At 47.0% G+C, this 15,307-nt stretch overlaps 1 protein-coding gene across 1 annotated transcript in view; it reads right to left on the reverse strand.

Annotated features, from left to right (window-relative positions):
* The window catches only part of LOC115087143 (G2/M phase-specific E3 ubiquitin-protein ligase-like), a 158,256-nt gene that overhangs the window by 68,830 nt on the left and 74,119 nt on the right, over positions 1–15,307 (reverse strand). The window contains exon 5 of the mRNA XM_029593936.1: positions 4,741–4,865. Within this exon, the coding sequence (XP_029449796.1) occupies positions 4,741–4,865 (125 nt within the window). The remainder of the gene's footprint in view (positions 1–4,740; positions 4,866–15,307) is intronic.

A 15,307-nucleotide genomic window follows, 5' to 3' on the forward strand; every position in this document is an offset into this window, starting at 1 on the left:
AGTGCACCATGAGGTAAACCTTTTCCATTTATAGGAGTAAGATTTTCTCGTGGAAGGCTTCCGAAAAGCAATCAAGACACGGGAAACTGGGTCTGAAAGGTTAAGTGGTTGAAGGATTAACCTTTCAACTTCCATGGGGATGGAAGACCTTCCTCCGTTCGTTTGTAGGGAGCTGCCATGACGACTGGGCCATGCTACTGCTGTGGGTAGAGTTTTCACACAATTCTCATGTGCACTCCACTACTGGTGCTTCTCCCTTCCAAGTCGTGTACGGAAAACATTCAAGACCTCCCTTGCCTTTGCCTCTGTCCGTATCTTCTCCGGCAGCTTAGCTCACGGCTGAACAACTGCACGACCTATGGAAGTCTACCAACGCTAATCTGGTGAAAGCTGCCAATTCCACCAAACGGGTGTCGGACAAGCACCATCATCCTGCTCTTCTCTTCAACCCGGGGGACTGGGTTTGGCTTAGTACCCGCCACAACTGCCTTAGGGTCCCTTCCATGAGGCTGGCTCCCAGGTACATTGGACCTTTCTCTATCAGTGAATGCCTGGGCCCAGTGACCTACTGCTTATGACGTCCTGCCAGTCTTCGGATACATAATTCCTTTCATGTATCTCTAGTGAAGCCCTTGATACTCTCTCCTTTCCACGCTGCTCTACCCAAGCCTCCAGAAGTGATGTCTGAAGATGACCCTATCTACCAGGCCCGGGATATTTTAGATGTCTGTCGGAATCGCAGGTGCTGGGAATATTTGATCGCCTGGGAAGGCTTTGGTGCTGAAGAGAACTCGTTGGAACCATCATCCAATATCTTGGACAAATCCTTACTCCAGCACTTCCATCGCAAGCACCCAGGCAAGCCCGGCTCTTCTGTGAGGGGGCGTAAGGGGGGGTATTGTTGCAGCTCCCGGCCGCAGCAGGCCCTGGCCGGTCCCCCCTACCTGCTCCTCCACCCGTCTCTGTTGCAGCCCGGCTTGGCACGAACCACTTCACGGCAGGCCGACCACGGCCTACTGGATGGCTGAGAACGCCGTCCTCCTCCATCCAGCAGGGGCTCTCCCTAGGCGAGCATGCACAGGAGGCCCCATCCTTTAAAGGGGCCACAGTGGGATAACTCGGTCCAGCCCCGGAAGATGACATCACAAAAGAGGGTTATTTAAACCCCACAGCAGCCTGCAGTCCTTTGCCTTTACAACAGGTCGTCTCCTCGAAGTGCTAGTTGCTGTTCCAGATGTCTTTGCTCCTGTTCCTGCTTGATCCTGTTCCTGGTTCTGTTCCTGCTTCTCCAGTCCTTGTGTTCCTGTTTCCGGTCCCGGTGTTCCAGTTCCTGCCTTCCTGTCCGTGCCTTCATTCCAGTCTCCAGCCTTCTTCTTGATCCTCAGTTCCTGTGACCCCGTCCTCAACTTGATCTCCTGGTTTGACCTCGGCTTGTCTTCTCGTCTCTGCTTGTCTGCTGCCCGTCTCGACCCTTGACCTGGTACTTCTTTCTTGCCTGTCTGCTGCCTGCCCCTGATCTTCAGCTTGGACTCCATTCTGCTCCTTTGCTGCCAGCCCAGACCTGGACCTCCGACCCTGTCTTCATCCTCAGCTTCATCTTCTTCCTCGAGGCACCCTCACCTAAGTCCTGCCAGCCCCGTCACCCAAGGGCTCAACCTGCGGGGAACGAGGGCTGGTATAGGTGAAGGTCCAGCCGGTTTGTCCTCACCAGCTCCACCTTCCGGAGACGAGACCCATTGAGGGCAACCAATCAGTGGTCACCACCACTTGCTCCGGACCAAGGGTCCACAACCATAACAGTCAGCCGTGCACCCCCAACCCTCCAATCCCTCTTAAATTAGCAATCACGTCCAAATCTGCAGATCGGGCCCCCCAAATCTGTTCTCAGTTCTTAAAATATATGTAAAGTAAGGCTGTCCACCTGCTGTGAACACCTCCACCCACCCACAGTGACAGTTGAGGGATAATCCTCCACTCTCCCTGGTCCCCTCCCCTTGGGGCAAAGATTAGGTCCCCGCCATTTTGAAAAATGGTGTCGACTGGGCCTGGGGCTAGGGGGCACTCCAGGCCTCTTTTCTTGAAGTATTTCATTAGTTAGAATGTGGGAGGAGGGTCAGCCTCCACGCACTATAAATCGATTCTTTAGGACTTGGAGGGTCTAGGGGTTGGGCAGAGAGGGACCACCATAGAACAATGAGGTCTTTTTTTTTAATTTTCAGGGCTCAGAGAGGGGGAATCTATTGGCCATTTTTTGTTTTGAAAAGGAGGATATCTTTGGCTGCAATGTCCAACTAGGTGGTTGGTTTTGGGGGGGGGACCCATTGTCACATGACCACCAGCTTCTGTTTTTAAACTCTGGTTGTCGGGGCCTCCTTGAATGTGGCCCTAGGATGAGGAGAGGCAACAGGTTAGACCTTCACACACATCATTGCCTATTTGCCAACTTTATTTATTTAGATGGGCCCTTTAAGGCGAAGGGACCATGCCGTGTTGTTTTGTCCTGCAGTGTTTTGCTGCAAGACAAAACAATGCATCAGTACAGCTGCAATGATTTTTTGGGGGTGAGGCCCACTATCGCAGCTACACTCCCCCCACAATAGTGGGTCCCCTCCTGCGAAAGAAAATTGTGGCGTAGACAATCCAGGCCTAACTTACCCCATCATTCATCAAAAAAAAGTTAACACATCCTGGAGAGAGAGAGAGAGAGAGAGACTATCTACAAGGCCCTCATAGTAGTTAAGAATTTATATCTCTATAGGAGAGCCACCTGATAGAGTCCATCAAGCTAGAGTGAGAGAACATAGTAGAAATTTCATCTTTGTGAGACTTTCCTCACTCCAAATCTTCACCAAGGTGTACTGTGCTGTTCATACGTCTCACTCTACATGCGAAACTGGCCCCTAAACCCTAAACTACCACTAACACCTCACCTCGACCTATCAGATGGCCCTCCTAGAGAGATATAAATAGGTGCACACAATGAGACTCTCCCCAGAGGTGCTCTCTCTCTCTCTTCTCCTTCTCCCTCTCCCCAAGTCCAGAAATGGCTAAAATGCAATTCCAAAAATGTATCATGAATTGTGTTATGGCCATTTCAGACATATCGCACAGCTTAACACCAGGGATAAATCTGGAGCTATTTCCAGTGTTAAAACTGTGTGATAGCATGCGTTATGCTATAGCACAGCGCGATATGGCCCCTACTCCTCCCCCTATCCCGCCCACCTCAAAAAGTTGCATTCGCGCCATGTGCTACTATACGTTTCACATTGCTATGGCATTAACGCACACATTAATGCCATAACACATTTTGATAAATGATCCTATTAGCTGGTTATAATTAAAAATCAGTTAAGTTAGCCAGATAACTTCATTCCTCTCCGAAACTCCTCTTTTTTTATCCAGCTAAATTTTGGCCGGATACTGTTGCGGTTCTGGCCGCGAGCACCGTGGCCAGGCCCTTACCCCCGGGTTTCCGGACCTGCTCCCGCTTCCAGAGGCTTGGCTTGCGACCTGGTTGGCAGCGTCCCCGCTGGGGCTGTGCTGCTGCAGGCCCTCCCATGGACGCCCGGCTCCTAGGCGTGCGCGCGTGCCACTTGGGCGCTTTTCTAGGCCGTTTCCCGCCAGTGGTGACTCCGCCCAACTTCTGACGTCAGACGCCATGGCCTTGATAAGCCGGCCGCAGTCATCCAGTCTTTGCCTTGCAACGGGTTAGCTTCCCGGTTTCCTGTTGCGCTGTGCCCCGGAGTGACTCGCTTTGCTTCATCGCTCCGTTCCTGCTACAGTGCCTGCCTGGTTCCTGCCTGCTTGCTACAGTACCTGCCTGGTTCCTGCTTGCTTGCTACGGTTCCAGCCCGCCTGCTACAGTCCCAGCCTGGTTCCAGTACCCGAAGCCTGCTACAGTTCCTGCCTGGTTCCAGTACCCGAGTCTTGCTACAGTTCTTGCCTGGTTCCAGTACCTGAATCCTGCTACAGTTCCTGCCTGGTTCAAGAATCCGAACCCAGTTACAGTATTGCTACTGTCTTAGTCTGGTTCCAGTTACCTGTCCTGTTCCACAACCCGCCTAAGTCCCAGCGGCCGGGTCCCTACGGGCTCCTCCCGGGGGGGCTTCGGCTTCCAAGGGTAAAGCCACCTAAGTCCCAGCGGTTGGGCTCCTATGGGCTCCTCCCGGGGGAGCACCAGCTTCCAGGGTGAAGAGCACCTACGTCCTGCCTGAACTTCTGCCTCCCGGCCTGCTATTCACTAGAGACATTGTCCTCCTTTCCCAGTCTCCAGCAGGTCAGCCCAAGGGTCCACTAAACAGAGACTTCCATAACAGATACATTAAAAAAATTCACCATTTAGATGAATAATTTGTGAGTTAGCTGTCTAAATGGCTTTGAATATTTAATTCACAAAATGTGCTGCCATGATTAGAAAACCAACCTTTACAACCAAAAAGTTATCGTTTGAAAATTTGAAATTTATGCAAATCATCCATCTATATAATTTTTTGTTGGATGTCTGTCCACTTGTCCATTATGCTTTTTTGGCATTTCTAAATGGAATTAACAGCTTAATCTCGGCACTTGCACAGAAGATCATAAATTACATTTATACCGCATTAGATTGCAAGGTTGAACTTGAGGATGTTAAGTCAATTCCTGAAATTAAAATTGTGGTTAACTAGAGCAATTTGTACAGGTAGGACTAGTTTAAGATAAAAATCCTTATCTTTCTAAATGTTGTTTTATATTTACCCAAATTTTTCAAAAAACTGGAAGATGCACTCTTTCCTCAGGCCACAGGGAAAGTGGAAGCTTTTGCGACAGTTCTTGGCAACACAAGCTATAGAAGCACCTTTTTGCTTACAGATGAAGCAGTTCTGGGGAGAAAGAACAAGCAGAGATCACAGCTCCTGGCATGAAAAGTAAAACACAGGGGTAATATTCAGTTACTGGCCAGATTGCAAAGTTAGCTGGATAAAATTATCCGGCTAACTTTGGAGGGATATTCAGTGGTATAGTCATACCACTAAATATAATCTGATCAGTTTATTCGGCTAACTTTAGGACTGATCTATGGAATGACGGGATATGTTACCTGGAATACTCTGAATATCAGAGTCAGTTGGATAACTTAGAGTTATTCGGATAATTTATCTGGCCAACTTAATTCCTCCCAGAAATGCCCCCAGAATGCTTCTACATTATCCAACTAAATTTTAGCCAGAAAGAGATATTTGACTAAACTTTAGCTGAATTAAGTACCCAAAATATACAAAAGTAAGTTATCTGGCTAAATGCCACTGAATATGGACCCCATAGTATTCAAGCCAATATAATTCTGTCCATCGTTGGAAAAATTACTAACCTAGCAGTGGACTTCAGGGATATTGGAGGTTTGACTGAAAGCACAGGGAACAGCATGCTTGGAATGTTCCATTACTCAACATCTGCAACAATTGTCTAAGAAAAGGATGTCCCTTCCTGATCCTATTTTTCTTGCCAACTGTAAGAATGGTCCAAACAACGATGTGATGGGCAACCATCAGAGTCTCACAAGGAAGAGTTTTGCTCATATTGATTACATGAAAAGCCAAACACCTAGAACCTTGCATTAGTACAGCATAACAGCATTAACTCTCAGGACGCAAACAGTGGGCATGAGGATTGCCTGTAAAAATGCCTATCTGGTGCAAAGGTGGCAGACCTCACGCGTCACCTAGACAGATTTTAGACAGTGCTGGGGAGGAGCTGGCTGCCATAGTACATGTGGGCACCAACGACAAAGGAAAATGTGGGAGGGAGGTTCTGGAAGCCAAACTTAGGCTCTTAGGTAGAAAGCTTAAATCCAGAACCTCCAGGGTAGCATCCTCTGAAATACTCCCTGTTCCACGCGCAGGTCCCCAGAGGCAGGCAGAGCTCCAGAGTCTCAATGTGTGGATGAAATGATGGTGCAAGGAAGAGGGATTCAGTTTTGTAAGGAACTGGGGAACCTTTTGGGGAAGGAGGAGTCTTTTCCGAAGGGATGGGCTCCACCTTAACCAGGGTGGAACCAGACTGCTGGTGCTAACCTTTAAAAAGGAGACAGAGCAGCTTTTAAACTAGAACAAAGGGGAAAGCCGACAGTCGCTCAGCAGTGCATGGTTCGGAGGGAGGTATCTTCAAAGGATACTAATGATGCATTAGAATTAGGGCATCCCGACAGTGAGGTTCCAATAATAAAAAAAAGTAGTCCAAGAGCCTGTAACTAAAAACTCACCTGAGCTAAAAAATTCTAATTTATCCCTATCAATTAAAAAGCAGAATGAAAATACAAACAAAAACACACTTTAAAATGTTTGTATGCTAATGCCAGACGTCTAAGGAGTAAGATGGGAGAATTAGAATGTATAGCAGTGAATGATGTCATAGCCTTAATTGGCATCTCAGAGACATGGTGGAAGGAGGATAACCAATGGGACAGTGCTATACTGGGATACAAATTATATTGCAATAACAGAGAGGAGCATCCGGGAGGTGGTGTAGCGCTTATGTCCGGGATGGCATAGAGTCCAACAGGATAAACATCCTGCATGAGACTAAATGCACAATCAAATCTTTATGGCTACAAATCCCTTGTGTGTTGGGGAAGACTATAGTGATAGGAGTATACTACCGTCCACCTGGCCAAGATGGTGAGACAGACAGTGAAATGCTAAGAGAAATTAGGGAAGCTAACCAAATTTGTAGTGCAGTAATAATGAGATGTTTCAATTACCCCAATATTGACTGGGTAAATGTATCATCGGAACATGCTAGAGAGATAAAGTTCCTGGATGGAATAAATGACAGTTTTATGGAGCAATTGATTCAGGAACCGACGAGAGAAGGAGCAATTTTAGATTGAATTCTCATTGGAGCACAGGATTTGGTGAGAGAGGTAATGGTGGTGGGGCCGCTTGGCAATAGTGATCATAATATGATCAAATTTGAATTAATGACTGGAAGGGGGACAGTAAGCAAATCCACGACTCTCTTGCTAAACTTTCAAAAGGGAAACTTTGATAAAATGATAAAAATAGAAAAAAAACTGAAAGGAGCAGCTACAAAGGTAAAAAGTGTGCAAGAGGCGTGATCAGTGTTAAAAAATAACATCCTAGAAGCACAGTCCAGATGTATTCCACACATTAAGAAAGGTGGAAGGAAGACAAAGCATTTACCGGCATGGTTAAAAGGTGAGATGAAAGAGGCTATTTTAGCAAAAAGATCTTCATTCAAAAATTGGAAGAAGGATCCAACTGAAGAAAATAGGATAAAGCATAAGCGTTGGCAAGTTAAATATAAGATATTGATAAGACAGGCTAAGAGAGAATTTGAAAAGAAGTTGGCCTAAGAGGCAAAAATTCACAGTAAAAACTTTTTTAAATATATCTGAAGCAGAAAGCCTGTGAGAGAGTCAGTTGGACCGTTAGATGATCAAGGGATTAAAGGGACACTTAGAGAAGATAAGGCCATTGTGGAAATATTAAACAATTTCTTTGCTTTGGTGTTTAATGAAGAGGATGTTGGGGAGATACCCATTCCGGAAAAGGTTTTGATGGGTAATGATTCAGATGGACTGAACCAAATCACGGTGAACCTAGAAGATGTGGTAAGCCTGACTGACAAACTGAAGAGCAGTAAATCACCTGGACTGAATGGTATACACCCCAGGGTTCTGAAGGAACTAAAAAATGAAATTTCAGATATATTAGTAAAAATTTGTAACCTATCATTAAAATCATCCATTATACCTGAAGACTGGAGGGTGGCTAATATAACCCCAATATTTAGGAAGGGCTCCAGGGGCGATCCGGGAAACTACAGACTAGTTAGCCTGACTTCAGTGCCAGGAAAAATAGTGGAAAGTGTTCTAAATATCAAAATTTCAGAACATATAGAAAGACATGGTTTAATGGAACAAAGTTAGCATGGCTTTATCCAAGGCAAATCTTGCCTCACAAATCTGCTTCACTTTTTTAAGGGGTTAATAAACATTTATTTATTTATTTTTAATTTTTATATACCGGAATTCCTGTATGCAATACAAATCATACATGTATGTATACAAAACATGTAGATAAAGGTGAACCGGTAGATGTAGTGTATTTGGATTTTCAGAAGGCATTTGACAAAGTTCTTCATGAGATGCTTCTAGGAAAAGTAAAAGTCATGGGATAGGTGGCGATGTCCTTTTGTGGATTACAAACAGGCTAAAAGTCAGGAAACAGAGAGTAGGATTAAATGTACAATTTTCTCAGTGGAGGGGAGTGGGCAGTGGAGTGCCTCAGAGATATGTATGGGGACCCGTGCTTTTCAATACATTTATATATGTTCTGGAAAGGAATACGACGAGTGAGGTAATCAAATTTGCAGATGACACAAAATTATTCAGAATAGTTAAATCACAAGTGGATTGTGATAAATTGCAGGAAGACCTTGTGAGATTGGAAAATTGGGCATCGAAATGGCAGATGAAATTTAATGTGGATAAGTGCAAGGTGATGCATATAGGGAAAAATAACCCATGCTATAGCTACACAATGTTAGGTTCCATATTAGGAGCTACCAACCAAGAAAGATCTAGGCGTCATGGTGGATAACACATTGAAATTGTCGGTTCAGTGTGCTGCGGTAGTCAAAAAAGCAAACAGAATGTTGGGAATTATTAGAAAGGGAATGGTGAATAAAACAGAAAATGTCATAATGGCTCTGTGTCGCTCCATGGTGAGACCGCACCTTGAATACTGTGTACAATTCTGGTCGCCGCATCTCAAAAAATATATAGTTGCGATGGAGAAGGTACAGAGAAGGGGGACCAAAATGATAAAGGGGATGGAACAGCTCCCCTATGAGGAAAGACTAAAGAGGTTAGGACTGTTCAGCTTGGAGAAGAGACGGCTGAGGGGGGATATGATAGAGGTGTTTAAAATCATGATAGTTCTACAACGGGTAAATGTGAATCGGTTATTTACTCTTTCGGATGATAAAAGGACTAGGGGGCACTCCATGAAGTTAGCATATGGCACATTTAAAACTAATCAGAGAAAGTTCTTTTTCACTCTACGCACAATTAAACTCTGGAATTTATTGCCAGGGGATGTGGTTAGTGAAGTTAGTGAGGCTGGGTTTAAAAAAGGATTGGATGTGTAATCTCTATGCGCCCAATACTTATGATTCCTGTTTCTATCGCACCCTGTACTCTCACTTGCTTCCATATTTGACTGACACCTTAATTCTGGGGGGCGACTTCAACACAATACGAGACCCCCATTTAGACGCTTCCCAGAGTCGGGGATGGGATGTGAGGGCGGGACGAGGTCCGGCCATGTTGGAATCTCGACTTCACCTCCTGGATGCGTGGCGGACCCTCCACCCTACCGAGCGGGATTATACACACCTTTCTAGGGCACATGCCTCCTTCTCACGGATTGATTACTTTCTACTCAGTTCCCACACTTTTTCACGGGTCCAGGGGGCTGGTATCGAGAGCATTGTGGTCTCTGACCACGCTCCGGTGTGGGTGGACCTGGAGTTTCAGCCGCCCTCTCTTGGCCCCAAGCAATGGCGTTATCCATACTATTTGGCCCAAGATGAGAAATTTGCAGACTTCCTGATGGGCAAATGGAAAGACTATGCCACCTTAAATCAAGCACATGTAACTAACCCCATATTGTTTTGGGACACTGCCAAGGCAGTGTTGAGAGGCGAGATTATATCTTATGTTTCTCACCGTCGTAGGGCCCTGGATAGACGGATTTTGACCTTGACTGAACAGGTCCGGCAGGCCAGGATGTCTCTGCTTCGTCATAGCACGGACGATGCCCGGGCATCCTATCTGTCCTCACAGCACGCTCTCAATTCCCTGCTCCATCAGAGGGCGAAAAAGAGTTATTTCTATTATAAATTTAAACTCTTTCAATATAGCAATAAAGCCGGGAAAATGATGTCCAATCTCATTAGGTCCTCCAGGACCAGCCGGTTTATTCCGGCTCTACGTACCTCCCCCACTGAAGTGATCCGGGACACACCAACGATTCTCCAACGCTTTCGGGATTTTTATTCCTCGCTCTATACTTCTGATGGGGGGGATGAGACCGTCTGCCGCGGGTTTTGTGAGGGCTTGCCACTACCTCGCCTGACCCAGGACCAGCGGGACAAGCTGAATGCTCCTATTACGGAGGGGGAGGTGCGCCTAGCGATTCATGGTTCCCCTAATTTCAAGGCCCCGGGACCCGATGGGTTCACTGCGGAATTTTTTAAATTGCTAATTGACTGTCTGGCCGCGCCGTTAACTTTGACATTTACCCAACTCATTGCTCAGGGTTTTTTTCCTGAACATGCTAATCTTGCGCATATAGTTTTGATACCCAAACCCGGCAAGGACTCCCTTCTTCCGGAGTCTTACCGCCCAATCTCACTGCTCAACTACGATCATAAGCTGCTAGCTAAGATTCTGGCAGACAGATTGGCAGAGTGTTTGCCCAGCCTGGTAGGGGAGCATCAGGTGGGCTTTGTTCGCCATCGTTATGCGGTTTCCAATATTCGAAAAATTCTAGCGGCCATGACTATGAGTCAATGGATGTCCCACCCTTATCTAACCATCAGTTTTGACGCAGAAAAGGCGTTTGATAGGGTGGAGTGGCCCTATCTTTTCTATGTATTGCAGAGTTTGGGGTTTGAGGGCTTTTTTCTACAGGCTGTACAACTTCTCTACAGTGCGCCCAAAGCTCGCATAGTGGCTAATGGTTCACAGTCTGATGTCTTTTCAGTAGCGAGAGGTACCAGACAGGGCTGCCCCTTATCTCCCCTGCTGTTCCTCTTGCAGTTAGAACCACTGCTCCATGCTATCAATGAGACCCCGTCCATTCGGGGTATTCGTATGGGTGATACCATATTTAAATACGTAGCCTTTGCGGACGACCTCTTGGTTTTTATTACCAGACCCCACTCATCGCTCCCACCACTTTTACAATTACTAGCCACCTTCGGGAAGTTCTCGGGCCTTCGCTTGAATGAATCCAAATCTCGGTCTTGGCTTATCCCCCCACCCTGAGAGACACATGGTCGGGCCCCTTCCCTTTACAATGGGCGGGAGACAGCTTACGCTACTTGGGGGTTGATCTCCCTGCCAACCCAGAATCTATATATCCCGCCAATGTTCCCAAACTCATTTGTCATACGCGAGAAGTCTTGGACACTTGGAGGGCGTTACCCCTTTCGGCTGCAGGACGAGTCGCCATATTCAAGATGACCCTGCTCCCGAAATGGCTTTACCTCCTACAAAATGTGCCCTTATTTCTGAGGAGGCGGGATTTGGCAGCGGTGGAGAGTGCAATGCGCCGCTTTTTCTGGCGCGGGGGGAAATCTAGGCTTCCGTTTAAGTGGTTACAGAATACCTGGGCAAGGGGTGGCATGGGGGTTCCTGACCTGGCTCAATACAATCTGGCTTGCAATCTGAGGATACTCCGCAATTGGTTATTGGACACCTCCGATTATGCTCCCCTGCTGGTGGAACGGGCGCTGCTACACCCGTTGGCTCCTTCCTATGTGCTGCAGGCGGGGGCCAGTCACCTCCCCTCGGTCACGAACACCTCAGCGCTTACGAGGCCCTTGCGGCGAACATGGCGTCGCTTGATGCACCTTCTACAGCTTCCTGTGGTCTGTGCCTACTTTCTCCCACTCCAAGGTAACGCGGAGTTTTCTCCTGGCTCTCAGTCGGCTATGTTTCGGATGTGGGCCAACAGGGGCATAACCCGCTTGGGCCATTTGTGGACCAGAGAGGGGGAGTTCATGAAGTTTTCAGAAGTTCAAACTCTTTACAAATTGGGGCCCCCACACACATTCCCATATATGCAGGTCCGACATTATGTCCGGACTTTATCAGTTGAGTCACAGGAGCTGGGCCTATATAATACACTTGATAATCTGTTTCATTTTGAGCGGTCCCATGCCCCATCCCTCTCCAGTTATTACAGGGCGTTAAGACACAAAACTCAGGTAGATGTCTGCCTCCCATTGGTAGCCAGATGGAACGGGGATGGAGCTTTTTGTCTAACTGGTTTTATATTGCGTATTTGTTTTCGGCGGCTAACCAGGATCTCTTCCAACATGTACTATCGAGAAATGCAGTTCCGATTTTTAACACGGGCCTATGTTTCACCACAACGAGCTTTTCAATTGACCATTGCACAGTCCCCGATGTGTCCTCGTTGTCCGACAGTGGAGGGCTCCTTGTCTCATGCTTTTTGGACATACCCCTCGGTACTTCGTTTTTGGCGCCGGATTGTTGATTATCTGGCAATTCTCTTGGACGTGGGCTTGCCTTTTTCCGCTATGTGGGTTTTATTTGGCTGCATTTCTCCACTTCGGGTACGAGATCCTGGCTCCCGCCTGCTGCTGCAAAAGGCCAGTTTAGTAGGGAAGAGGACAATCTTACAGGTTTGGAGGTCCCCGGATGCCCCATCTTTTGGGGCTTGGAGGAACCATTTCCACGCCCTGATGACCATGGAAAGCATGGCGGCACGAGGTTCTCCACGCCGACGACGTATCTTTTCCAGTGTTTGGAACTCATATATTCAGAGGCTCCCCCACCGCGCTCGGAGTTTGATATTGAATGATTGACTGGTGTCGGGTTCATCCGGCCCATTTTCTGTAGATCTTGTATCCCTTACCCAATGTATTTGTCTGTTTGTACGGCAAAGGGTGGGGGGGGGGGGGGGAGGGAAGGGGATGGGGGGGGGTAGATCTGCTGTATGTTAATTGGGGCTGTTTCATGCGGAGCGGGATCTGACTACACCCGTCTCCATGTTGTTGTATATTACTGAAAACCCAATAAAAATCGTTTAAACAAAAAAAAAAAAAAAAAAAGGATTGGATAAGTTCTTGGAAGAGAAGTCCATTACCTGCTATTAATTAAGTTGACTTAGAAAATAGCCACTGCTATTACTAGCATCAGCAGCATGGGATAGGCTTAGTTGGGTACTTGCCAGGTTCTTATGGCCTGGATTGGCCACTGTTGGAAACAGGATGCTGGGCTTGATGAACCCTTGGTCTGACACAGCATGGCATGTTTTTATGTTATTAGTAGCAACCTTACCTATGAAAAGGCAGTAAAGATAAACATTACACCAGACCCTAGATCACTAATACACCACCTAGTAGGCAAACAGAACAAGCTGGACTTCAACAAATCCCTACAGAGAAACTACATACTAGCCAAAATACTGCACCTCTATCACACATGCACAACACAGACCTTTACTTAATACAGAATAAGGGACTACAAATTTGAAACAAAAATGCAGACAAAACTGAAATGGAAAGCCCAAGAAAGTATTACTTTGAAAGAGGTGAGGGGGCAAAGCCGCGGGTCTGCCGCGGCCAGCACACGTAACACTTGTCTTCTTTCCTTCCTCCTTCATACATGCACACACAAACCGTCTCTCACATACGTACTCTCATACAGGTTCCCACTCTTGCATGCTGTCTCTAACATACACCCAGGCTCCCATTCCCACGCACTCTCTCACCCAGGTTCCCACTCCCACATATATGCTCCCACTTTCATATGCTCTCTCTCTCTCACCCGTATGATCCCAATCCCACATACACACACACACTCAGGCTCTAACTCTCACATGCTCTTACACGTAGCTCCCATCCCCACAAACATATACATATAGAAGTGCTCTGTAATGTTTGGCCAGCCAAGGGCAGCGACCAGCCACACTCACTGCAGGTCACTGCCAGCTTCCTCAGATGCCATGCTCTTCCCTACGTGGCATGCATGCTGCCGCTCCTGCATGCTCTCTCAGCACTCTTGTAGGTCCCGTGGCCGGAAACATGGCTTGGTGCTGGAAGCTAACATCACAGTAAGCTGGGCATTTAAACCCCAGCTGCCCCGTTCACCGATGCCTCAACAACAGATCATTCTGCAACTTTGCATTGCGTGTTAATCTTGCCCTCCTTGTCTCGTTGCCTTGTCTGCTGAGTTGATGAAAGTAATACAAGCCAGTAAGCCTCATAAGACACCAGCTCCAGACGGGTTTACGACAAATTTTTATAAGTTACTTTGCTTCCAGCTTGCGGAGCCTTTCAGTAACTTTTCTATGGATACCTACCAAAAGAATGCGTTTCCAGTTGGCTTCAATAAGGTTTTCATTACAATTTGGCGAAGCCTGGTAAAGATTCTTGCCTGGTGTCTTCATATAGGCCCATATCATTATTAAATTGTAACCTGAAGCTTTATGCACGTATCACTACAGAGGGATTAAGTAATGTAATACCATCTCTAATCTCGTCCCATCAGGTAGGCTTTGTTAAAAATCGATCTGCAGGGTCTCATCTTATTAAGTTAATTTCGGTAATGGAAGTGTGTAAAGCCACCTGGGTCCAAGCTCTAGCTGTTGGATTTGACTCAGAAAAAGCTTTTGAGATGGGGGCGCGCTGATGTCACCAACGGGAATGGCTGCCTAATGTGAGAGCTACCCACGGCACTGCTTATAATCAGCCCGAATCATACTCATCCAGCCAGCAGAGACGCTGCACAGACAGGCAATTTGTAAGCTAAAGTGCCGCGATGGCTTCCAAAAGAAAAAATCCGGATCTAGCGCAATTCTCATATACTAAAATACACAAGGGCTCCGACACCCCGGTGACGGAGCAGGCCGCGACCGAAGCCTTGGACCCGGATTTAGATCACGCGGCACCCGCATCACTCTCGGACCTGAACTGCGGGAGTGGTTCATCGACTTACGGAAGGACCTTAAACAGAATAAACAGGAGCTCCTGCAATCCATCACAGAGGTCCGAGAGGAGTTAGCAGCAGTAGGTCACCACGTGGATGACCTAGATATTAGAGTTGAACACCATGAAGTGGTAATTAACAAAATGGCTGACGACACGACGAAGACCCAGGCAGACATGCAATTATTATCTGAAAAGCGGAGGATCTTGAAAATAGATCCCGGCGCAACAATATTCGCATACGGGGAGTCCCAGAACTACCAGCAAATGAAGACTGCACGGAAGTGGTCACCAAAATCTTCAATTTTCTTTTGGCGAGTCCCGAGAGGGTAGACACAGATAACGAGCCACGCCCAGCAGCCTTTCACATCGAAAGAGCACACAGGGTGCAAGGACCGCGCACATCTGAGAGGCCTCGGGATATCCTAACCTGTCTACAAACTTTTCAACAAAAATCTCTCATCTACACTGCTTCCAGAAAAAAGAGAGAGTGGCTGTGGGACGACAATAAGATCTATATCTTTAATGATCTTGCAGCAACTACGCTGCGAAAGCG

Source organism: Rhinatrema bivittatum, chromosome 3 (genome assembly GCF_901001135.1).
Source record: "Rhinatrema bivittatum chromosome 3, aRhiBiv1.1, whole genome shotgun sequence".
NCBI lineage: Eukaryota > Metazoa > Chordata > Amphibia > Gymnophiona > Rhinatrematidae > Rhinatrema > Rhinatrema bivittatum.